The sequence below is a fragment of the Oncorhynchus mykiss genome, chromosome 24 (assembly GCF_057628025.1).
Source record: "Oncorhynchus mykiss isolate SJ-2025 chromosome 24, ASM5762802v1, whole genome shotgun sequence".
NCBI lineage: Eukaryota > Metazoa > Chordata > Actinopteri > Salmoniformes > Salmonidae > Oncorhynchus > Oncorhynchus mykiss.
The window spans coordinates 26316312-26342565 of NC_143045.1; the positions used below are offsets into that span (position 1 = coordinate 26316312).

General features: G+C 41.9%; 1 protein-coding gene across 3 annotated transcripts; it reads right to left on the minus strand.

Annotated features, from left to right (window-relative positions):
* Positions 1 to 1456: 1456 nt before the first annotated feature.
* nos2 (inducible nitric oxide synthase) lies at positions 1457 to 25603 on the minus strand. 3 transcript variants are annotated; one of them, NM_001124359.1, is given in 28 exon segments: positions 1457 to 2432; positions 2567 to 2761; positions 2928 to 3076; positions 3206 to 3327; positions 3476 to 3563; positions 3753 to 3963; positions 4170 to 4339; positions 4468 to 4658; positions 4765 to 4843; positions 4971 to 5103; positions 5351 to 5525; positions 7135 to 7184; positions 7293 to 7397; positions 7732 to 7876; positions 9773 to 9855; positions 9978 to 10172; positions 12969 to 13070; positions 13294 to 13468; positions 14278 to 14417; positions 14571 to 14712; positions 16513 to 16604; positions 16775 to 16937; positions 17381 to 17520; positions 17709 to 17807; positions 17904 to 17960; positions 18234 to 18339; positions 19371 to 19424; positions 24880 to 25603. In NM_001124359.1, coding segments are annotated over 25 exon segments (3252 nt in total). In that variant the 5' UTR covers positions 18234 to 18339; positions 19371 to 19424; positions 24880 to 25603; the 3' UTR covers positions 1457 to 2381.
* Positions 25604 to 26254: the final 651 nt, after the last annotated feature.

Sequence of the window (26254 nt, forward strand, 5' to 3'; positions counted from 1 at the left end):
TAACAAGGAACAGAAAGTCCTTGTTCTAATTTTTGACTAGAACTACACATTATATTCAGTGTTTTGATTATAATAAGATTCATACATTCATACAGTGACAGGGTAGTATTCTGTTTAGTTATAGTTCTACGTTAAATGTATACATCATTTAGTCATTATTCATAACAATGGGGAGCTTTGCGGCATAGATATTTTCAGGTCTCACCAGAGACGTTTGATCGGGTTCAGGCTCTGGCTGGGCCACTCAAAGACATTCAGAGACTTGTCCCGAAGCCAACTCTTGCGTTGTCTTGGCTGTGTGCTTAGGGTTGTTGTCCTGTTGCAAGGTGAACCTTCGCCCCAGCCTGAGGTCCTGAACACTCTGGAGCAGGTTTTCATCATGGATCTCTCTGTACTTTGCTCCGTTCTTTGCCTCTATCCTGACTAGTCTCTCAGTCCATGCCGCTGAAAAACATCCTCACAACACGATGCTGCCTCCACCATGTTTCACCGTAGTGATGGTGCCAGATTTCCTGCAGATGTGATGCTTGGCATTCATGAAAAATAGTTAAATCTTGGTTTCATTAGACCAGAGAATCTTGATTCTCATGGTCTGAGAGTCTTTATGGGACTTTTGTCAAACTCCAAGTGGGCTGTCATGTGCTTTTTACTGAGGATTGGCTTTCGTCTGGCCACTCTACCATAAAGGCCTGATTGGTGGGATTGTGTCGAGGCACAGATCTGGGGAAGGGTCCCAAAGCATTTCTGCAGCATTGAAAGTCCCCAAGAACACAGTGGTCTGGTCTCCATGATTCTTAAATGGAAGAAGTTTGGAACCACCAATACTCTTCCTAGAGCTTGCCGCCTGGCTAAACTGATCAATCAGGAGAGAAGGGCTTTGGCCAGGCTGGTTTCCAAGATTCCTATGGTCACTCTCCCAGAGCTCTATAGTTACTCTGTGGAAATGGGAGAACCTGCCAGAAGGACAACAATCTCTGCAACCCTGTCTCGGAGCACAACTGACACTTCCTTCGACCCCAAGGCCTGGTTTTTGCTCTAATATGAACTGTCAACTGTGGGACCTTATATAGACAGGTGAGTGCTTTTCAAATCATATCCAATCAATTGAAACATCTCAAGGATGATCAATGGAAACAGGATGCACCTGAGCTCAATCTCAAGTCTCATAGAAAGGGTCTGAATACTTATGTAAATAAGGTATTTCTGTTTTTTATTTAGCATAAATTTGCCAACATTTCTAAAAGCCTGTTTTTGCTTTGTCATTATGGGGTATTGTGTGTGCTGTAGATTGCTGAGGAGTTTTATTATTTAATACATTTTAGAATAAGTCTGTAATGTAACTGTTAGATGAATTTAGTAACTATGTGTTCATTAACCAATTCAATGAAACTACTCCGTCTGTTATATCAGGATTTGTAGGATACTGATAGAAATGAAGACAGACAGAGGCCCAGTCTACAATAGTACAATAGTTAAATGTTTATTCACGGGAACGTTGTGGTCATAATACCATGTACATTGGTCTATATACCTCACGTTTTGTCATAAATGTCTCTCCTCCTCTCAGATACAATGGCAATATAGTTCACAAGCCTTCTCACATTGTCTGCCACCTGTTAAACAATCTACTACAAGCCCAAGGTCTCTTCCCTCCCTGGGTAGAGACAGAATGTCCTGTAAGAAACACAGTATTCCAGCCGGTCTGACGATAGCTCCATTCGTTTCTAACAAGGAACAGAAAGTCCTTGTTCTAATTCTTGACTAAAACTACACCTTATTTTCAGTATTATGATTATAATAAGATTCATACATTCATACAGTAACAGAGTAGTATTCTGTTTAGTTATAATTCTAAGCTAAATTTATACATAATTTAGTCATTTTTCACAAAAATCCCATAACAGTAACAAAATGTGGAAAAGTGAAGGGGTAAAATCACCTCTGACTACAATGATTATGTAATGTGATTTTTTTTAAATTAATGTTCACAACATGTAAATCACATTCTGATTACAAGCATAGTAAACATTTTCATAATACAGATTCAACAATCCCACATTCCGTTATATTGTACAAACACTACATAGACTTAAAACCTATGCATCTGTAATCAATCTTTAATGTCATCATGTGAATATAAATGTTATAATCATCTCTTTGAAATATACTTAAAGTGACATTTTTCAGGCAGAGGGCCAAAGGATGGCTAGGTGGTATGCTTGGGACCACCAACAGCTACAAACATTTTCCAAAGTGACAATCCTAATCTATCACCAAAAACAAAAACAGGGCATCACAGGAATAGCGAAAAATCCATGTTATGTCTAGATCTTTCTCCGTCCATTGAGTTTATTCCGACAAGCCAGCAGAGCCCGACCACCTCACTTCTGAAACTGGGCTCCGAAAATGTCCTCATGGTACCTCTTCTGGATCTGCAAATAAAGAAAGAAACCATAAAAGCATGGTAAAACACTGTCCACTTACTACAGTATTGGAACTAGATTAAGAGGCATCATGGCATTCATATTAGTTTTCATATTAATGATTGAGAGGAAAGTGAACCAACCTTTAGTTGGGTCAGGTATTCTCCTGCCTGGGTGAGGGTGATGCCAAGCTGGCTGCTCAGAATCTCCTGTACTGCTAGAGTAACTCCCTGGGCCATGTTCACACCCCCACACACATAGAAGTGACCCTCCTTCTGGTGCAACACACTCAGCACCTCCTCTGCCATCCTCTCCCTCAGGACATCCTGGACATAGACCTGCTCACACACAGAGGCTAAAAGTTAGGAATAGGAGGCACAGTACAGGGAAATAGGAACAATTTTAAGCTTCAATCTTCCATTGAATCTCAAGCCAATCTGATTCAATCAAGCTTTTCAAACGCTCACTCAGTACATGATTTGTTTCAAAATGATGCAACAGTACCTTTGGGAGACCTGGCTGGCGGGAATATGCGTTGGTAACACTCTTCAGGACCCCTCGCCTTCTCATCTCCAGTGTCTCCTCTTTGTATAAATGGTCAGTCTCCGAACTCTGGCAGCCAAACACCAGGCTCATAGGACTTTCAGAGAACTCTGTCAAGACAAAACCGTAGCCTTTAAGGTCAGAGAGCTTGTATCAACAGACACACAGACAGGCACACAGACAGGCACACAGACAGGCACACAGACAGGCACACACAGACAGACAGGCACACACACTACCTGGGTGTTTCATGTCGTGTAGCCGTTGTTGCCAGAAGCTTCTGAAGGGCGCGATGCCACTGCCAGCCCCCACCAGAATGACTGGAGTGCTGGGCTCTGCTGGGAGGTGGAACCCACCTGAACTGTAAACAATAACACATAATCAGTTAGCTTCACTTTAAATAATAATCTCAATTAATTTGACTGGGGATAGGCTACAACCTAGCATTTTGTGCAATTGAAGAGTGTACCAGCCTAGTGACATACAGTATGTTACAATATGTTCTATACCTGTAGATAAAACATGGTACCAGGTCTCCTTTCTTGATGGTATCCAGCCAGGTGCTGCAGACCCCGTGGTGAAGAGGACCCTGTCCATCTAGTGTAAGACCATTACAGAAAAATACAGTACAGTTACATTCCCAACCAAGAGATAGCAGTTCAAATTCCTTTCAAAGCATTTGATAACTGCTGTATTGTCATTTCTAAGTTGATTTGCCCTGTCCTGTACCTTGGATGAGAGTGTTTACTGAATGTAAAAAAAAATGTCAAATCTAATGTTCTGTACCTTGTGTGTGATAGTTGAGCACTGTCAGAGTGAGATGTAGCTCGTTGGGGTGGAGCTGAGGGGAGGAGCTGATGGAGTAGAGGCGGGGCTTGAGCAGAGGTAGCTGGCTGAGGAGGAAGGCTGCAGAGAGTTCTAAAGACGGGAACTCCTCCAGGACTTCCAGGAAGTTGGGAACACGGAACATCTTCCAGGTCGTGTACTCCTGAGAGTCCTGACGGCAAATGAAGACAGAAGCTAAATAACTTGCAAAATATCTGTTGATATAATTTTTTGGAAAGTGCATAGGCTTACACAATGATTTTGACATTTTCTTCAATTCCAATAGGTAGTATGTCAAAACCTCTTCTTTCATGATATATTTCATTTTTATTTCAAAGACAATAATGAACACTAGTCCTGGAGACAAACAGAAGTTACCTTTGCCAAGGTCAGTAGACGCTGTCGGTGCCCTTCCTGTTTCGCCAACTGAGAGAGCTTGTGGAGGAGGTTCTGAGAGGGGGGCGTGGTCACATCCAGGAAGTAGGTGAGTGCCTGAGACAAAGGGCATGCTGGGATGCGTCCAACAGTCTGCCAGTTTTTCTCATCATCTTTTGGGAAATAGAAATGCAGAGTAATCTTAATAGCGGCAATCTTTCGAAGACGTGTCTTCCTCACAAAACTTGGATTTTACCGTGGTTACCTCAATCAGCACCATTATTAATGAATAGTGTTGTACCTCGGCAGGTGTCAGAACGGTATTCCAGTCGTAGGCACTGGTTTGTTGGGGGCGTATGGGGAAGGAACTTTAGGATGCCAGCCACCAGTTGAGGGAGATTCCCTGGGAAAACACCAACATGGTCTCCTGGAGCAAAGTTCATGACCTCTGCACTTCTCTCCCTCTCCAACTCCACCAAAATGGTGGACCGGCTAGAAACAAGAATGACAATGCTAATTTAAACCCTGTCAAAATTGAGTCCTGTCAAAAACATTGAAAGAATTGCAATAATAACATGCTAGATGACAAGAACTGAACCTTGAATGGGGGCTCTGTAGATTATGTTTGCTCTTCAGTTTCATAGGGAAGACAGTTTTAGAGTGAATGGCTGAAAGTGCTGTAAAAGAGACAATGAAAATCATCACATACAACTGGCTGACTGAAATACAAGACTAGTTTATAATGCTTTATATTGCTACACCAGTCCCTTGTCAAATGTCCATCCCCTGGTCCATGTGTAGTACCTGTGATGCGGTCCTGGGGGCAGCTCTCCTCTGCTACGCGGTGTCTCAGTGGGTCCCAGGCCTCGCAGAATCGCTCTGCCCCAGGGAGCTGCAGACTCAGCTGTCCCTGGATCTTGAACTCCTTATAAGCATCCTGGAAGCAGAGAAAGGGTCCTTAGGCTCAATGATTCAAAACACTACGTAGATCAATATGATATGCAAATGCTTGTGAGAGTAAAGATCATAACAGGTCTTTTTTGTAATGATACTTGAGCATATACTGTAGTAGACATACCAGGAGTATGTTAATATGTATGCTATAAAATATACTGCAAACAGGATCGTCGACACATAGCTAAGATCCACTTTTAAGAGTGTGACATCCTTCCTTGTCTGCCTACCTTGAGAGCGGTGAGAGCCCAGGCAGAGAAGGCCTCCTCCTGTCCGTTCAGTTCATCCCCCTCTCCAGTGGGGGTCACCCGCTCTGCCCCGAGCTCCTCCAGCTTGGCATCCACGGCATGGGCGAAAGCACAGAACTGTGGGTACATCCTCGAGCCCAGCCCAAACACACAGTACCTGGGGGAGGAGAGGGGAGATAAGACCAGTTTCAAAACTAAAGAGGTGTCTGAGAAACTGCAACTTCATCAAATTAGTACATCTTAAAGGTATGTACGTGCCTTCAGAAAGTATTCAGTCCCCTTGACTTTTTCCACATTTTGTTAGGTTACAGCCTTATTCTAAAATGATTAAATAGAGGGGGGGAAAAAACTATCTACACGCAATACTCCATAATGACAAAGCAAAAACGGTTTATTTTTTTGTGCTAATTTATCACATTTACATAAGTATTCAGACCCTTTACTCAGTACTTTGTTGAAGCACCTTTGATAGCAATTACAACCTTGAGTCTTCTTGGGTATGATGCTTCAATCTTGGCACACCTGTATTTGGGGAGTTTCTCCCATTCTTCTCTGTAGATCCTCCCAAGCTCGGTCAGGTTGGATGGGTCGCGTTGCTGCATAGCTGTTTTCAGGTCTCTCCAGAGATGTTCAATCGGGTTCTAACTCTGGCTGGGCCACTCAAGAACATTCAGAGACTTGTCCCGAAGCCAGTCCTGCGTTGTCGTGGCTGTGTGCTTAGGGTCATTGTAATATTGGAAGGTTAACTTTTCCCCAGTCTGAGGTCTTGAGCGCTCTGGAGCAGGTTTTCATCAAGGATCTCTCTGTTCTTTGCTCTGTTCATCTTTCCCTCGACCCTGACTAGTCTCCCAGTTCCTGCTGCTGAAAAACACCCCTACAGCATGATGCTGCCACCACCATGCTTCACCGTAGGAATGGTGCCAGGTTTCCTTCTGACGTGACGCTTGGCATTCAGGCCAAAGAGTTGAATCTTGGTTTCATCAGACCAGATAATCTTGTTTCTCATGGTCTGAGTCTTTAGCTGCAGAGATGGTTGTCCTTCTGGAAGGTTCTCCCATCTCCACAGAGAAATTCTAGAGCTCTGTCAGAGTGATCATCGGGTTCTTAGTCACCACCCTGACCAAGGCCCTTCTCCCCTGATTGCTCAGTTCAGCCGGGCGGCCAGCTCTAGGAAGAGTATTGGTGGTTCCAAACTTCTTCCATTTAAGAATGATGGAGGCCACTGTGTTCTTGGGGACCTTCAATGCTGCCAAAATGTTTTGGTACCCTTCCCCAGAACTGTACCTCGACACAATCCTGTCTCGGAGCTCTACGGACAATTCCTCCGACCTCATGGCTTGGTTTTTGCTTTGACATGCACTGTCAACTGTGGAACCTTATATTGACATGTGTGTGCCTTTCCAAATCATGTCCAAACAATTGATTTTACCACAGGTGAACTCCATGGATGATCAATGGAAACAGGATGCACATGACCTCAATTTCAAGTCTCATAACAAAGGGTCTGAATACTTATGTAAACAAGTTATTTCTGCATTTCTTTTTTTGTTGTTGCAAAAAAGTCTTAAAACCTGTTTTTTCTTAGTCATTATTGGGTATTGTACGTAGATTGCTGAGGATTAAAAAATATATAAATAATTTAGAATAAGGCTAGAACGTAACAAAATGTGGAAAAAGTCAAGGGGGTCTGATTCCAAAGGCACTCTACATGTACAGCCCAATATGGAGAGGACAATGCAGAGAGAAATGCTTGAGATACTACTTACCTTAACTTGTTCCTGAGATACTGCAAGGAGAAAAGCTGTTTCTTAAAACTCTAGAGAAAGAAATATTAACATGTGTTGAATATTGAGACATTACATTTTATAAATGTGGGGGAAAATACTTGTTAATATCTTCAAAATACAGAAACACAAAAACACACCTCTCCATTTCCAGGGGAGTCTCCATTCCCAAAGGTGCTAGTTACCACAACCAGAAGGCTCTCCTGTTCCATGTCACTGAAGTTATAGTCCTCCATACAGAGCAACTTTAAAGATATACAGAGCAGCTTTAGTTAACTTTGTAAACATTCTGGGCAATTTTGAGGACATTAGTGACTTAAGACATCAGATTGTACATTATTGTACATTATACAAGCATTATACATTATACAAGCACATCTACTTGCTAACTCCCCGTTATGTGTTCTGCAAATTAACTCTTACTGAGCTCAATATAGTCCTCACATACATATAGATTCCAATTAAACTAGAGTTTTACATTTATTCACAGTGGTTAACACACACAAATGCCCTGAAGCACATTAGACTGAGGCAGTAAGCCCTCTATCAGCCTTAATATATATGAGATAGATCTCCTACCCTGGAGTTGAAGGCACCGTTTAGCATGGAGTTCAGTCTCTGGGCCAATGTCTGTGATTTCCCTGTTTCAGTAGCGTACAGAACAGTGCAACGCACCCTTTTAGCTAGCACTCTGCTCATGAGGGTGGAAGAAAAGAGCGCCGCCCTATAGGAAGGAACCAGACATGAATGATAATACTTTGTAATGCATTATGAGCATGGCTTAGCTCAACCTCAACCATTATGTGCATTTACAATGGCTGGCGAAAGTTTTCACCCCCCTTGGCATTTTTCCTTTTTTGTTGCCTTACAACCTGGATTTAAAATAGATTTTGGGAAGGTTTGTATAATTTGATTTACACAACCTATTTGAAGATGCAAAATATTTATTGTGAAACAAACAAGAAATAAGTCAATACTTTGTAGAGCCACCTTTTGCAGCAATTACAGTTGCAAGTCTCTTGGGGTATGTCTCTATAAGCTTGGCACATCTAGCCACTGGGATTTTTGCCCATTCTTCAAGGCAAAACTGCTCCAGCTCCTCCAAGTTGGATGGGTTCCGCTGGTGTACAGCAATCTTTAAGTCATACCACAGCTTTTCAATTGGATTGAGGTTTGGGCTTTGACTGGGCCATTCCAAGACATTTAAATGTTTCCCCTTAAACCACTCAAGTGTTGCTTTAGCAGTGTGCTTAGGGTCATTGTCCTGCTGGAAGGTGAACCTCCATCCCAGTCTCAAATCTCTGGAAGACTGAAACAGGTTTTACTCAAGGATTTTCCTGTATTTAGCGCCATCCATCATTACTTCAATTCTGACCAATTTCCCAGTCCCTTCCGCCGAAAAACATCCGCACAACATGATGCTGCCACCACCATGGGTTTGTGCCAGACAGCATTTTCCTTGATGGCAAAAAAGCTCAATTTTAGTCTCATCTGACCAGAGTACCTTCTTCCATATGTTTGGGGAGTCTCCCACATGCCTTTTATTTTTTCTTTAAGCAATGGCTTTTTTCTGGCCACTCTTCCGTAAAGCCCAGCTCTGTGGAGTGTACGGCTTAAAGTGGTCCTATGGACAGATACTCCAATCTCCGCTGTGGAGCATTGCAGCTCCTTCAGGGTTATCTTTGGTCTCTTTGTTGCCTCTCTGATTAATACCCTCCTTGCCTGGTTCGTGAGTTTTGGTGGGAGGCCCTCTTGGCAGGTTTGTTGTGGTGCCATATTCTTTCCATTTTTTAATAATGGATTTAATGGTGCTTGATGTGATGTTCAAAGTTTAGGCTATTGTTTTATAACCCAACCCTGATCTGTACTACCCAACCCTGATCTGTCCACAATATTGTCCCTGACCTGTTTGGAGAGTGCCTTGGTCTTCATGGTGCCGCTTGCTTAGTGGTGTTGCAAACTCTGGGGCCTTTTAGAACAGGTGTATGTATACTGAGATCATCTGACAGATCATGTGACACTTAGATTACACACAGGTGGACTTTATTTAAGTAATTATGTGACTTCTGAAGGTAATTGGTTGCACCAGATGTTATTTAAGGACTTCATAGCAAAGGGGGGAATACATATGCACGCACCACTTTTCATATATTTATTTATTTTTTGCATTTTTGAAAAAGTTATATTTTCATTTCGCCAATTTTGACTATTTTGCGTTTGTCCATTACATGAAATACAAAATAAAAATAAATTGAAATTACAGGTGCAATGCATCAAAAGGGAGCGGCAGGGTAGCCTAGTGGTTAGTGTGTTGGACTAGTAACCAAATGGTTGCAAGTTCAAATCCCCGAGCTGACAAGGTAAAAATCTGTCGTTCTGCCCCTGAACAGGCAGTTAACCCACTAGGCCGTCATTGAAAATAAGAATTTGTTCTAACTGACTTGCCTAGTTAAATAAAGGTAATACAAATAGGAAAAATGCCAAGGGGGATGAATACTTTTGCAAGGCACTGTATAGCTATGTCAATGATATGATTAGGACTGCACTATAATTTATAACTCATCATGAATGTGTTTATAAATCATCACAGATATGGTTGTCATAGTCCATGGAAGATTACCTGGCCACCGCTTTGAAGCTGATCTGTTGCTTCTTCAGGCACATCTCTCCATTTCTCCAGACATGGGTCATCCAGGGGTCAGGCTTTGAACAACAACAACAGTCACAGACGATCCTATAGCAACTGTCCTGTAATTCTGTAAGGTGAACCTTAACCAGATGAATTATATAGCATGCACAATACAGGATGGTGTCTCAGAACCTACCTGGTAGTAGAAGAAGGGAGAGAGGATGTAGTTGACCATCTCCTGGTGGAAGATGGGGGTGAGAGAGCCAGACATGGGAGGAACCAGCCAGGCCCAGTCTGCAGGGCAGCCGCCGCGCAGCCGGAACTCTGTCTCCAAGTGCTTCATGAAGGACTCGGCTGCAGAGTGGTGGTCTGTGATGGTTACCTTGTTCTTCTGCAGTGTACAGTAATGAGACAAAAGGAGTGCATTTATCTCAAGGAAAACTCCAGATGACGGCTGAACCATTGTCATTGTAGTGTAGCATCCTTTGGCAAAATAGCATTAATACTTTAATGCAGGGAAACTTAAATCAGTTTTATGTAAGTTCTCCCAGCATGTTACATGTGCAACCAGAGAGAAACAATTCTAGACCACCTTTACTCCACACACAGAGACGTGTACAAAGCTCTCCCTCACCCTCCATTAGCAAATCTGACCAGAACTCTATCTTCCTGATTCCTGCTTACAAGCAAAAACTAAAGCAGGTAGTACCAGTGACTCGCTCAATACGGAAGTGGTCAGATGACGCAGATGCTATGCTACAGGACTGTTTCGCTAGCACAGACTGGAATATGTTCTGGGATTCTTCCAATGGCATTGAGGAGTACACCACATCAGTCACTGGCTTCATCAATAAATGCATGGATGATGTCATCCCTACAGTGACCATATGTACATAACCCAACCAGAAGCCATGGATTACAGGCAACATCCTCACTGAGCTAAAGGGTAGAGCTGCCGCTTTCGAACCCAGACGCTTAGAAGAAATCCCGCTATGCCCTCCAACAAACAGGCAAAGTGTCAATACAGGAATAAGATTGAATCCTACTACACCGGTGCCGATGCTCGTCGGAAGTGGCAGGGCTTGCAAACTATTACGGACTACAACGGAAAGCACAGCCATGAGCTGCCCAGTGACGCAAGCCTACCAGATGAGCTGAATGACTTTGATTCGCGATTCGAGGCAAGCAACACTGAAGCATTCATGAGAGCAACAGCTGTTCCGGACGTCTTTCTGATCACGCCTTCTGTTGCCGATGTAAGACCTCTAAAAAGGTCAACATTCACAAGGCCGCAGGGCCAGACGGATTACCAGGACGTGTACTCTGAGCATGTGTTAAACCAGCTGGTAAGTGTCTTTACTGACATTTTCAACCTGTCCCTGACCGAGTCTGTAATACCAACATGTTTCAAACAGACCACCATAGTCCCTGTGCCCAAGAACACCAAGGTAACCAGCCTAAATGACTACTGACCCGCAGCACTCACGTCTGTAGTCATGAAGTGCTTTGAAAGGCTGGTCATGGCTCACATCAACACCATTATCCCAGACACCCTAGACCCACTCCAATTTGCATACTGCCCCAACAGATCCACAGATGACGCAATCTCTATTGCAATTCACACTGCCCTTCCCACCTGGACAAAAAGAAGACCTACGTGAGAATGCTGTTCATTGACTACAGCTCAGCATTCAACAACATAGTGCCTACAAAGCTCATCACTAAGCTAAGGACCCTGGGACTAAACACTTCCCTTTGCAACTGGATCTTGGACTTCCTGATGGGCTGCCTACACACAGGTGGTAAAGGTAGGTAACAACACATCTTCCACGCTGATCCATAACATGGGGGCCCCTCAGGGGTGCGTGCTCAGTCCCCTCCTGTACTCCCTGTTCACCCATGACTGCATGGCCAAGCTCGACCCCAAAGCCATCATTAAGTTTGCTGACGACACAACAGTGGTTGTTATCCTGGACGTGTGGTGCCAGGATAACAACCTCTCCCTCAACATGATCAAGACAAAGGAGATGATTGTGGACTACAGGAAAAGGAGAACAGAGAACACCCCCATTCTCACCGACGGGGCTGTAGTAGAGCAGGTTGAGAGCTTCAAGTTCCTTGGCGTCCACATCACCAACGAACTGTCATGGTCCAAACACACCAAGACAGTCATGAAGAGGGCACTACAATGCCTATTGCCCCTCAGGAGACTGAAGTGATTTGGCATAGGTCCTCAGATCCTCAAAAAGTTCTACAGCTGCACCATCGATAGCATCCTGAATGGTTGCATCACTGCCTGGTATGGCAACTGCTCGGTCTCCGACCGCAAGGCACTACAGAGGGTAGTGCGTATGGCCCAGTACATAACTGAGGCCAAGCGTCCTGCCATCCAGGAACCCTATACCAGGCGGTGTCAGAGGAAGGTCCTAAACATTTCCAAAGACTCCAGCCACTCTAGTCGTAAAATGTTCTCTGCTACTGCACGGCAAGTGGTACCGGAGCGCAAAGTCTAGGTCCAAACTGCTTCTTAACAGCTTCTACCCCACTCCTGAACAGATAACCAAATGACAACCCGGACTATTTGCATTGACCCCCGATTTTTACACTGCTGCTACTCTGTTTAATTATCTATGCATAGTCACTTTACCTCTACCTACATGTACATATTACCTCAATTACTTCAACTAACCTGTGCCCCCGCACTTTAAGTCTGTACCAGTACCCCTGTATATTGCCTCGCTACTGTTATTTTAGTTTTGCTCTTTAATTATTGGTTATTTTTCTATTTTTGTCTTTTTTTCATTTTTATTTGTATTTATTTATTGTTTACTTCAGTTTATCTATGAAATACTTTCTTAACACATATTTTTTTCTTAAAACTGCATTGTTGTTTAAGGGCTTGTAAGTAAGCGTTTCACTGTAAGTCTACAATTGTACCTGTTGTATTCGGCGCATGTGACAAATTAAAATGGATTTGATTTGATTCGAAAATTGTAGGTATTTAAAAAAAATGTAACAAAACAGCAACAAGAACATAACTTGGGATTTCTACTGGTAATAACATCATTCAACAGGCACTCGTACATCTGAGCTATCTTTTTTGTAGGCAGGCGCATGGTAACAGTTGAATAAGATGAGAAAATAGAATAATATGCCTTTGGATTGGCCCTGTATATGTGAAGGTTACCTGGAAACTGTATATGACTGCAACATTGATGGTCACCAAGGCCTGGTCCTTCCACAGTGAGGACAGCTTGTGTGTCTCCAGGCCCATCCTGCGACCCACTTCCTGTACGGACAGGAAGCCAAAACATTCTCATCCATTGCATCATTGTCAAGTCAGCCAGAAATGTGATGCAGAAGCGTGAAACAAGAAAACATTTTTAAACAGAAAATTAGATTTTTGGTTATTGCTGATGAGGTTTCCTCCTCCATTTCAAAACATATACTAATCCTGATGAGCACAACCCTGTGCTGTAGCCATGGTGATTACCTATGAAAGTGAGTCTTACCTCCAAGATGTTATAACGCTGATAGTCACAGAAATCCCTCACGCCAATCTCAGTGCCCATGTACCAGCCATTAAAGGGACAGGCTGGGAATTCAAGTCCACCAATCTCCATCAGCATGTTGGACACCGCAGGCAGAGCATACCACTTCAGTCCTAGGTCTTGGAACCACTTATGCCTAATGACAAAAGAGCAACACAATATATCTGATAATAATATATAAAAGAACATGCCCAAAAACACCACCACTAGGATAGATGTGGTTAGTTTCTGTAGTGAATCATTCAGTCCTCATTGTGACATCTTTTTCATACACAATGAGCACAATGAGTTACATACGCACAGTTGTGCTCACTCTACCAAAGGTGCTTGAGACACTTCACTCAATTCAGTATTGTGTCCAGTGAAACGAATGAAGGACCACTTTGGAGTGGTTAGACATTGAAATAAAAGAAAATGGTACAGGTCATTGGGCCCTCCTAGAGCTGGCTTTGGGAAACTATTTGGATAAAGGAATGTTGCCTTGCAGACAAGTTCTATAGAGCTCTTCACTCTCTCCCATTCAGCTCCGTTCCTCAAGAGCTCCAGACGGCTGATTTAAAAACAACCATTTTATAATTCAAGCTCTTGAGCAACTGTGGGCAATGGTTTGAATTTACCCAGGCAGCTACATAACACATTGACTTAATTAGATAACTACTACTTAAAAACATCACCATGGCTATGGAGGCGTGATGGTCTGAATCCTATGTATCTCTGATGAATGCAATCAATGGCAAATCTAGTATGGAATCAAACGGATTTGCATACACACGTGTCATAACATAACTGCTATGTAGTGGTATCATAACCAAGCAACATCTCTTTACCAATGAAAGTCATTGTATGTAGTGGAATAGCTATGATAACTCTGCAGGCTTGACCTTGTATTTGTTCTCAAAAGTGTGTTTAGATAACCATCCAATAGAAACCAAACAAGTCACTCACTGGGGGTGTTCCATGGAAACCTCCAGGATCAGGTGTGGAGGGATTTCATAAAGGTCTGGGTCCTCCCCGTTGACCTGCAGGACTAGTGGCAACACATCGAAGAGGCCGTATTGAGGTTTCCATCCAAGCTGGATACAGATCTTTAAGAACACAGGACAAAAGTAACTAACTTTTAAAAATGTATCTTTTCAAATGAACACATACAGTATCTGAGCTCTATCTTAGATGTTTGAATGGACGTTATTGAAATAGCTGGGGTAGAGCATGGTGGCTATAGCTACTAGATATAGTACCTTAGTGAATTCTACACTGGATGGGTCTCCCTGGATACTGCCATCAGGCATCTGGTAACCTGCATACTTCAACAACTGGCTGTTCCACACCCGGAAATCATGCCCGTCTTCCTTTCTCGGAGGAAAGACGGTAATCGCAGACCTGAAATAAATAAGACACAAGAAGAAGATCTGTAATAACATATGGACAAACTAAAATACTCATGGAAGGACCTTGAAAAACTGTCCCTAAACAAAGTGAATGACCTATAGCAGGGTTCTGTAATGCTTGTCGTCTGGGGAAGGAGAAGAGGACCAAGGTGCAGGGTGGTAAGTGTTCATATTTTAAATATTTGAATGAACACTGAAAACAAAACAAACAACGAACAGTCCTGTAAGGTGCAACACAACACTAAACAGAAAATAACCACCCACAAAACACAATGGAAAACAGGCTACCTAAATATGGTTCTCAATCAGGGACAACGAATGACAGCTGCCTGAATGAACATAGACAACCCACCCAACTCACGCCCTGACCATACTAAAACAAAAGATAAAACAAAGGAACTAAGGTCAGAATGTAACAGGTTCCCCAATATGCAGCCCATGGGCAATTTTATTTGTTTTCTGAGGAAGAAATGTATAAATAGCCTAATCATTTTTGTTGTTGACATAAAAAACTAACACAGTCACTAGGAAATCAGCTCAAATCAGCTTAATGCATAAATAGAGAGGCATATGTGATCGTATCCCAATGTAATCAAGGTTTGAAATTATTCTGTTTTTCTCAAATACTATATCTGTTTGGGATTCTTACAGTCAATATGCAGAGTACAAATGATTTATAACTATGTTCTGGCCCCCCGACCATCCGCTCAAGGAAAAATCAGCCTATGGCTGAAATGTAATTGAGGACCCCTGACCTACAGTATTGCCCTCACGGAATAAAGGGTTGAAGGTTCAAGTGAAGGGCAAGAAATAACATGTGATACAGGTGTATTAGCAGAATGTATTTTACAATTGTACATTTTTGTATTTTAGGAGACACTCTTATCCAGAGCAACTTACAGTTAGTGAATGATTTACAGTTAGTGGAACAAACCTGTAGTTTACATTTGACACATTTCTAACTTCACACAAAGTCAGTGGTGTAAAGTTCTTAAGTAAAAAATAATACGTAAATACTTAAGTTGCTTTTGGGGGTATCTGAGCTTTACTATTCATATTTTTGGCAACTTATACTTTAATTTCACTACATTCCTAAAGAAAATAATGTACTTTTTACTCCATACATTTTCCCTGACACCCAAAAGTACTTGGGTTATGTCTGAGTTTTGTCAATAAAAAATACAAAATAAAATTGTGTCACCTGGTTTGATTAATGTAAGAAAGTTGAAATTATTTATAATTTTACTTTTGATACTTAAGTAACGTTACATTTTAGTAATTCCATTTACTTTTGACACTTAAGTATATTTGAAACCAAATACTTTTACACTTTTACTCAAGTAGTATTTTACTTGGTGACTTTCCCTTTTACTTGAGTCATTTTATATCAAGTCATCTTAACTTTTACTCAAGTATGACAATTGAGTATCTTTTCCACCACTGCACTGAGTTGAGAGTTTTCCTTTGAAGAGATTGTCTTGGTGTTTTCTGCCCTCTCCTATGATCTCATACTTCCAATCCTTTCATGTTTTACGAGGAATGCTGCATTAGTTAGGCTACCTCAGAAAGTAGGGCTGTCGGTCACCTAGGACTAGATTAAATCCGTGCGTCTAAAATGCACGCTATAGCCCGATTTAAATGGAAAGCCAATGTTGCAGTGTTCGTTGAGACTTCATTCACGTTAACGCTGCATATGATGGCTCAATAGAAAATGACCTTTCAATTACAATCGCGCTATAATGCGGATGTTCCACGCAGCGGATTTAATTTAGCCCCTTTTCTTTCTGTTTACCTTAGGTTTCCTCCATTTGTGGCAAACTGTAAGTGTTCGCACAGAAACTGGAACATTTCCTGAGTAGTCTTGCACTTTCTGGCATCAAACAGCTGCAGAACAATCCAAAAAACATGTATCATTAATTAGGTTAACCTACACATAGAACACACACGCCCATGATAATGCATGAAAAACACAAACAACAATAGATACTGAGATTGATACCCAATAGATAATGAGAAACATAAATGTATCTCTTCTGCCTTGTATGTTTTCTTACTTGTAAATTGGACCACTGAATCCTGCCGATGCATCTTGGGGCGTTCCTCCATGCTTGCCGAGCACCAAACGCTAATTCCTCAACAGTCAATTGATAGGTTCCTGTGGAATCTATCTCCATAGTAATTTCCTCCAATCTGGCGAGGTGGTGTTCAATTTTGGGGCTATGCATTTGGGATTAAATTAGGATATGTGTAAATCATGGAAAACAAACAAATAGTACAATATAGAGGGGATCAAATATTTTTCCATTACAAACCTTTTGTAAGGCCCACATAGATGCTTCATAAATTATCTTTAAACAAATTCGTACAATAGGCTATAAAGGCTAACTGGAGTAACTAGTTTCCCATACAGTCATAATTTATGAAGCATCTACGAAGGCCTTGTACAGTAAAGGGTTTATAAAGGCTCTTAAATGAACGACAGAAAATATAGGCTACAAACTATAAATGCCTATAAGGCATTAAACAATATTGCATTATTAACCAACAGTGTGTATTTGACAGATGCTACACTTAGTGGTGTCAGGCAATGGGTTGAACACATTTGGAATAATAATAATAATCGTCATCGTCTTTAGAGAATAATTACACTTATTACTTACATTTTGAAGGACTTGTAGTATTGGTTGATTAGGTCGATAGCCTGAGGTAGGATTTCAAGAGTAGAAACTTTGGGACCGCGCAATAGAGCCTTCGGAGTCATGACAGAACCTTCACAAACTTTTGATGTGCATGGTTGGTTCTGTATATGAAATAAAATAAGAGCGTTTCAATTAAAAGCCATTGCTTTATTTTATAGTGTTCAATCTTTTATGAAATAGAAAACACTACAATTCAGGCGCAGCTTCAAATGTTGAGCAAAATAGCTAAACAAATAAATTGCGGTACAATACCACGCCACACACAAAGCATCATAAACTGCAAACGCACCTTGACTGCCTGGTGGTGCAGCATGTCTTTGAGACTTGAGCCATCCTTCACGTTACGCACGGGTATAGAAAACGGACACCTGTTGGCTCTCGTTTCCCACTATTTGATGAACATCCAGGAGAAACGGGTTAAACTTATGTCGCTTGCTTTAAGCACATTTTCTACATTTATTTCGTCTGTAATCTCAATTCTTACCTTATTTGGTTTAGTCTGGTGAGACAGTTTGGTTTCATCATCCTGAAGCAGCTTCATCTTCATAATTGTAAAATAAATGCAGTTCATTATCATATTTGGAAATGCCATTTATCTAAATGATTCAAAATGTAAGTGCTTATAGGTTATTTTACTTTGAGTTAAATAATTTTAAGTTCATTGAGTAACAAACAAATATTAATATTTTGTTTGATTAAAGTAAAAAAACAAATGTTAAAGATAAAATGTGCTCAATAGCTTTCAGTGTTGTGGCATAAACTCTTAAAAACGTTCGAATTTAAATTATATAGTAATCCCGGTATGTATTCTTACCTTGAACTCAAGGTGAGGTGAGCATCAATTCCTCTCTGAAATTTTCCTCCGGAGTTTTTTCCATTTATACCTGCCTGTAACGAAACTTGGGCAGGCTTATAGGGACCTGCCCCTGTTGTGTTACAGGCAGGTAGACTATCATGAATTACAAATAACATTTTTGTGGCCAGCTTGTTTTTGAGGTAGGTCTAATTGAATCTGGCTTGGTTTCAACACATTGTTTGGCAAACCCCATTAGAAATTAAAGACTGTAACAAACAGGTGGGAAAAATCCCTTTAGAAATACAATATTGAATTCCCACAGATCTGTTGAGGCATTCATTAAATATGCAGTACATTCATTACATGACAAGACACAGCAGATGGATCAACGGAAATGCTGTGTTTTTGCAATAAATTGCATTTTTGTAAGACATTTCTCACATAATTTCACGTTTTCTAGTTTTGGATGACAACTGCAAAGCGTAGACATCAAATCAAAATAAAATGTTATTTGTCACATACGCCGAATACAAGCCCTTAACCAACAATGCAGTTCAAGAAATAGAGTTAAGAAAGTATTTACTAAATAAACTAAAGGAAAAGGGAAAATAAAAAAAGAGCACAATAAAATAATAACAGTCTATATGCATGGGGTACCAGTACCGAGTCAATGTGCTGGGGTACAGGCAATGTAAATAGGCCACTGTGTAACAGAATATAACATCATAAAAAGGGTAAATCCACATGAATTCAATCACTTTTTGAAAGCATCCTTTCATTACAAGTTTGCCCTGTAATCAGGCCAGGGATGATGTCCAGATGTATGGTTGTTTCCCGGAGCATCGGGGAAATAGAGTTATGCGTTTGATGTTATGGAAAACAAGACATCTTCCTGGGTTGCATCACCTACATGTATGTACAAGGTATCAGGAAAGGGAGGGTGCATTTGAGAAAAGTATTTCCTGATTTGGAGCCAGGCTTGTACAAGGAAGCACTTGGGTGTCAAGTGCTTCTCTCACATTGGTTGCTAATTGCCTTACTCAATATTTAACTATGTGACGTGAGTACATTTTTGGAAAGGGATCAAGGAAGTTGGACAACATCTCATATCCCCATTCCTGAACTCTGAGAGTTATTCTGATCCAGCCTGATCACCTGCATCGTGTTGGTGTGTGAGTCAAGACTGAAGCATCTCCAGATGAGATATACCTGAAGGAAGACAAGAGAGCGGGAAAAAAAGCTTCCTTCTTATTGGAAATATACTGTACAGTTATCATGCTCCACAGAACAAGGTAGCGGTGGTATTTTATATATTGAAACTAGCTCAACCCCAATCGGTCTGTCAAAAGTTATACTCCTCTGAACTGTATTGTAACTAAAAAGTCAGACAAGTTGCACCCAAGTGCCTTCATTTATTTACCACTGTGTGCTCTGTATTGCTGTAATTATACATCTATACCGGTAAATAAAATGGTTGTTGCTGGAATATTCAGGTTTATTGTTTCAGGTTTATTGTTTCAGGTTTATTGTATTCAGGTTTATTGTTTCAGGTTTATTGTTTCAGGTTTATTGTTTCAGGTTTATTGTATTCAGGTTTATTGTTTCAGGTTTATTGTTTCAGGTTTATTGTTTCAGGTTTATTGTTTCAGGTTTATTGTATTCAGGTTTATTGTTTCAGGTTTATTGTTTCAGGTTTATTGTTTCAGGTTTATTGTATTCAGGTTTATTGTTTCAGTTTTATTGTTTCAGGTTTATTGTTTCAGGTTTATTGTATTCAGGTTTATTGTTTCAGGTTTATTGTATTCAGGTTTATTGTATTCAGGTTTATTGTTTCAGGTTTATTGTTTCAGGTTTATTGTTTCAGGTTTATTGTATTCAGGTTTATTGTTTCAGGTTTATTGTTTCAGGTTTATTGTATTCACGTTTATTGTTTCAGGTTTATTGTATTCAGGTTTATTGTATTCAGGTTTATTGTTTCAGGTTTATTGTATTCAGGTTTATTGTTTCAGGTTTATTGTTTCAGGTTTATTGTATTCAGGTTTATTGTATTCAGGTTTATTGTGTTCAGGTTTATTGTATTCAGGTTTATTGTATTCAGGTTTATTGTATTCAGGTTTATTGTTTCAGGTTTATTGTATTCAGGTTTATTGTTTCAGGTTTATTGTTTCAGGTTTATTGTATTCAGGTTTATTGTTTCAGGTTTATTGTATTCAGGTTTATTGTATTCAGGTTTATTGTTTCAGGTTTATTGTATTCAGGTTTATTGTTTCAGGTTTATTGTTTCAGGTTTATTGTATTCAGGTTTATTGTATTCAGGTTTATTGTGTTCAGGTTTAAGTTATCTGTATGTATTGGTTGGCCTAAAAGATGTTACCATTGTACTGTATATCCACACTTTGTATAGGGTACCCAAGAACTGTAAGGATTCTTATTATATTTTTGTGATTGAATTAGTTTTTATTTGTATTAGTTTAAAATAGTTTTATTTAGTTTCATTTTGATAAAAACATGTTTTTATTTTTTTAAGTGTTAGGGACAGAAAGTATCCTATGCATGGGAGTTTGGGGGGGCGTGTCGTCCCTTCATGCCACTGAGGGAAAGTAATAAATACATAAGGTGATGGGCCAGGACAAAAGTTTGGTTCATTTTAAATTATCAATCAATCAATCCTAATGTGACTTGGATTTAAAAGGATAAGAGCCTAGACTGGTGCAAGAAATATGGTGGAAGGAAACTCTCGTTCATGTTTATTTTTATTTTATTTTTTATTTTACCTTTATTTAACCAGGTAGGCTAGTTGTGAACAAGTTCTCATTTACAACTGCGACCTGGCCAAGATAAAGCACAGCAATTCGATACATAAAACAACACAGAGTTACACATGGAATAAACAAAACATAGTCAATAAAACAGTAGAACAAAAGAAGACAAAAAGTCTATATACAGTGAGTGCAAATGAGGTAAGATAAGGGCAATAAATAGGCCATGGTGGCGAAGTAATTACAATATAGCAATTAAACACTGGAATGGTAGATGTGCAGACGATGAATGTGCAAGTAGAGATACTGGGGTGCAAAGGAGCAAGATAAATAAATAAATAAATACTGTATGGGGATGAGGTAGGTAGATAGATGGGCTGTTTACAGATGGGCTATGTACAGGTGCAGTGATCTGTGAGATGCTCTGACAGCTGGTGCTTAAAGCCAGTGAGGGAGATATGAGTCTCCAGCTTCAGAGATTTTTGCAGTTCGTTCCAGTCATTGGCAGCAGAGAACTGGAAGGAAAGATGACCACAGGAGGAATTGGCTTTGGGGTGACCAGTGAGATATACCTGCTGGAGCACGTGCTACTATGGTGACCAGTGAGCTGAGATAAGGCGGGGCTTTACCTAGCAGAGACTTGTAGATAACCTGTAGCCAGTGGGTTTGGCAACGAGTATGAAGCGAGGGCCAAATGGTGGGTAGTGTATGGGGCTTTGGTGACAAAACGGATGGCACTGTGATAGACTGCATCCAGTTTGTTGAATAGAGTGTTGGAGGCTATTTTATAGATGACATCACCGAAGTCGAGGATCGGCAGCATTAGTGAAGGATGCTTTGTTGCGATATAGGAAGCCAATTCTAGATTTAATTTTGGATTGGAGATGCTTAATGTGAGTCTGGAAGGAGAGTTTACAGTCTAACCAGACACCTAGGTATTTGTAGTTGTCCACGTATTCTAAGTCAGAGCCGTCCAGACTAGTGATTCTGGACGGGCGAGCAGGTGCAGGCAGTGATCGGTTGAATAGCATGCATTTAGTTTTACTTGCGTTTAAGAGCAGTTGGAGGCCACGGAAGGAGAGTTGTATGGCATTGAAGCTCGTCTGGAGGTTAGTTAACACTGTGTCCAAGGAGGAGCCAGAAGTATACAGAATGGTGTCGTCTGCGTAGAGGTGTACCAGAGAATCACCAGCAGCAAGAGCAACATCATTGATGTATACAGAGAACAGAGTTGGCCCGAGGGTTGAACCCTGTGGCACCCCCATAGAGACTGCCAGAGGTCCGGACAACAGGCCCTCCGATTTGACACACTGAACTCTATCAGAGAAGTAGTTGGTAAACCAGGCGAGGCAATCATTTGAGAAACCAAGGCTGTCGAGTCTGCCAATAAGAATGTAGTGATTGACAGAGTCGAAAGCCTTGGCCAGGTCAATGAATACGGCTGCACAGTAATGTCTCTTATCGATGGCGGTTATGATATCTTTTAGGACCTTAACTCAGTGGCTGAGTTGCACCCATGACCAGCTCTGAAACCAGATTGCATAGCGGAGAAGGTACGATGGGATTCGAAATGGTCGGTAATCTGTTTGTTAACTTGGCTTTCGAAGACCTTAGAAAGACAAGGTAGGATAGATATAGGTCTGTAGCAGTTTGGGTCTAGAGTGTCACCCCCTTTGAAGAAGGGGATGACCGTGGCAGCTTTCGAATCTTTGGGAATCTCAGACGATACGAAAGAGAGGTTGAACAGGCTAGTAATAGGGGTTGCAACAATTTCTGCAGATCATTTTAGAAAGAGAGGGTCCAGATTGTCTAGCCCGGCTGATTTGTAGGGGTCCAGATTTTGCATCTCTTTCAGAACATCAGCTATCTGGATTTGGGAAAAGGAGAAATGGTGTGGGCTTTGGCGTGTTGCTGTGGAGGGTGCCGGGCTGTTGACCGGGGTAGAGGTAGCCAGGTGGAAAGCATGGCCAGCCGTAGAGAAATGCTTATTGAAATTCTCAATTATAGTGGATTTATCGGTGGTGACAGTGTTTCCTAGCCTCAGAGCAGTGAGCAGCTGGGAGGAGGTGCTCTTATTCTCCATGGACTTCAGTGTCCCAGAACCTTTTTCAGTTAGTACTACAGGATGCAAATTTCTCTTTGAAAAAGCTAGCCTTAGCTAGCCTTAACTGCCTGTATATATTTGTTCCTAACTTCCCTGAAAAGTTGCATGTCACGGGGGCTATTTGATGCAGATGCAGAACGGCACAGGATATTTTTGTGCTGGTTAAGGGCAGACAGGTCTGGAGTGAACCAAGGACTATATTTATTCCTAGTTCTACATTTTTTGAGAGGGGCATGCTTATTTAAGATGGTGAGGAAGGCACTTTTAAAGAATAGCCAGGCATCATCAACTGATGGGATGAGGTCAATGTCATTCCAGGATAACCCAGCCAGGTCAATTAGAAAGGCCTGCTCGCAGAAGTGTTTTAGGGAGCGTTTGACAGTGATGAGGGGTGGTCGTTTGGTCGCAGACCCATTACGGATGCAGGCAATGAGGCAGTGATCGCTGAGATCTTGATTGAAAACAGCAGGAGTGTATTTGGAGGGCGAGTTAGTTAGGATGACATCTATGAGGGTGCCCGTGTTTACGGATTTGGAGTTGTACCTAGTAGGTTCATTGATCATTTGTGTGAGATTGAGGGCATCAAGCATGGAGTGTAGGATGGATGGGGTGTTAAGCATGTCCCAGTTTAGGTCACCTTGTAGCACGAGCTCAGAAGATTGATGGGGGGAAATCAATTCACATATGGTATCGAGGGCATAGCTGGGGGCAGAGGGAGGTCTATAGCAAGTGGCAACAGTGAGAGACTTGTTTCTAGAAAGGTTCATTTTTAGAAGAAGAAGCTTGAATTGTTTGGGTACAGACTTGGATAGTAATACAGAACTCTGCAGGCTATCTTTGCAGTAGATTGCAACACTGCCCCCTTTCGCAGTTCTATCTTGGCGGAAAATGTTATAGTTAGTAATGGAGATTTCAAGGTTTTTGGTGGTTTTTCTAAGCCAGGAATCAGACACGACTAAGACATCCGGGTTGGCAGAGTGTGCTAAAGCAGTGAGTAAAACAAACTTAGGGAGTAGGCTTCTAATGTTAACATGCACGAAATCAAGGCTTTTACAGTTACAGAAGTCAACAAATGAGAGCAGCTGGGGAGTGGAGCTAGGCACTGCAGGACCTGGATTAACCTCTACATCGCCAGAGGAACAGAGGAGAAGTAGGATAAGAGTATGTCTAAATGCTATACGAACTGGCTGTTTAGCACGTTCGTAACAGAGAGTAAAAGGAGCAGGTTTCTGGGCACGATAGCATAGATTCAAGGCATAGTGTACAGACAAAGATAAGGTAGGATGTGAGTACATTGGAGTTAAACCTAGGCATTGAGTAATGACGAGAGAGATATAGTCTCTAGAGACGTTTAAACCAGGTGATGTCACCACATATGTAGGAGGTGGAACAACATGGTTGGTTAAGGCATATTGAGCAGGGATAGAGGCTCTACAGTGAAATAAGTCAGTAATCACTAACCAGGACAGTAATGGATGAGGCATATTGATATTAGAGAGAGGCATGCGTAGCCAAGTGAACATATGGGTCCAGTAAGTGGTTGGGCTGACTGGGAACACGGCGATTCTGACAGTTAGCAGGCCGATGCTAACATGCTAACAGTTAGTAGGCCGGGGCTAAACAAGCTAGCAGTTAGCAGACCGGGGCTGGCAAGCTAGCAGTTAACAGACCAGGTTAGCAAGCAAGCAGTTAGCAGGGGCTAGCAGTTAGCAGACCAGGGCAGGCAAGCTAGCAATTAGTAGACCGGGGCTAGCAAGTTAGCCTTTGGGGGACGTCGTGATGGGGGTAAGTCTATTTTTGCCTCTTCGTGCGGTGACGTCGATAGACCAGTCGTGGAGTTAGTAGGGTTCCAAGTAGTTCTTGGTAGCTAGCAGGCCTAGCAGGTTAGCAGAATGGGCCTTCAGTGGGCTTCGCGCCTGAGGGGCCTGTTGGAATCCTCGGGCAGATAATGTCGGTATTCCAGTCTTAGAGGATCGGCGGGGTTCCGTGCCCCGTACCGGCAGTAGAAGGAGTCCGGATATTGTAGCCCAGGAGTGGGCTTCGGTGGTAGCACAGGAGCCCTGACCGGGCTAGCTTCAGGCTAATTGGTGCTTGCTCCGGGTTGGAAACGCTAGCCAGGAGTGGTCACCCGGGATTGCGGTTAGCTAGTTGCGAAGATCCAGATGAAATGTTCAGAGTTTGCGGTAGGAATCCGGGGATATGGAGAGAAATAGGTCCGTTATGCTCTGGTTTGAGTCACATTGTTCGAACTGGCTAGAGCTTTCCAAGCTCAAGGTTAGCTGATGACCGCTAGCAATGGTTTGCTAACTGATAGCTGGTAGGTAGTTAGCTGGCTAGCTTCAGTTGAGGGATTCAAGATCCGAAGTAAATAGAAATACTTTAGAAAAAAGCAGATCCACGCCACATTGGGTGATGGAATTTACGACCTCTGACCACAGCAGCCTAGTTGAAGGAGGCAAGGGGGAGGCAGGGAGAGGGGGATGGGGTTGCTATACCCAAAGAGGCCAACGTCATGACACAGGTATGCTAGATTAGGGTTGGAGTGAAAACCTACAGGACAGCAACCCTCCAGGAACAGGGTTGGAGAGCCCTGAATTAGAGGTTCAAGGATCCTGGGCCACACCAACACAGACATCAGAGGGTCAGAGGAAAGTAGAAAATTACAATGTTTATTTTAAATACAAATGATAATAATAAAATCTCTTTTAACATAGAACCCAGTCTAGTCCATTATGAGCTGTTCCAGGGTTTGCGACCGAATCTGCCGGGGTGTGGGAACTAAAAACTCAGTCCAGTCATTTGGGAGCGGCTAGAGAATATTTCATTTGGCAGACTCCAGTCCTGTTTTTTTCTCCAGTCACAAGCTTCCTCGAGCCCTCACTGCATGCAGATACTGAAATCAAAAAAGAGGAGGAAACCTCCAGTGAATTCCGTTTCTTGGAATTCTGTTGACTAATCACAAAAATGTTTAGTTGTCATACAAAGGCAGAGCGTTGAATGTTAATTACCTGTTCAGGTGCACTTTGAAGGATCCGTCCTTCAGAGATGCCTCATCACCTACGTCTTGCCTCAATCCCCTCTCGGTCTCCGGTGTCACCTTCCAAATCACCAACAAGTACACCACCCAGTCTAGGGAACAATCTGTACAGGTCAGGGATACAGACAGGGGTCCTCAG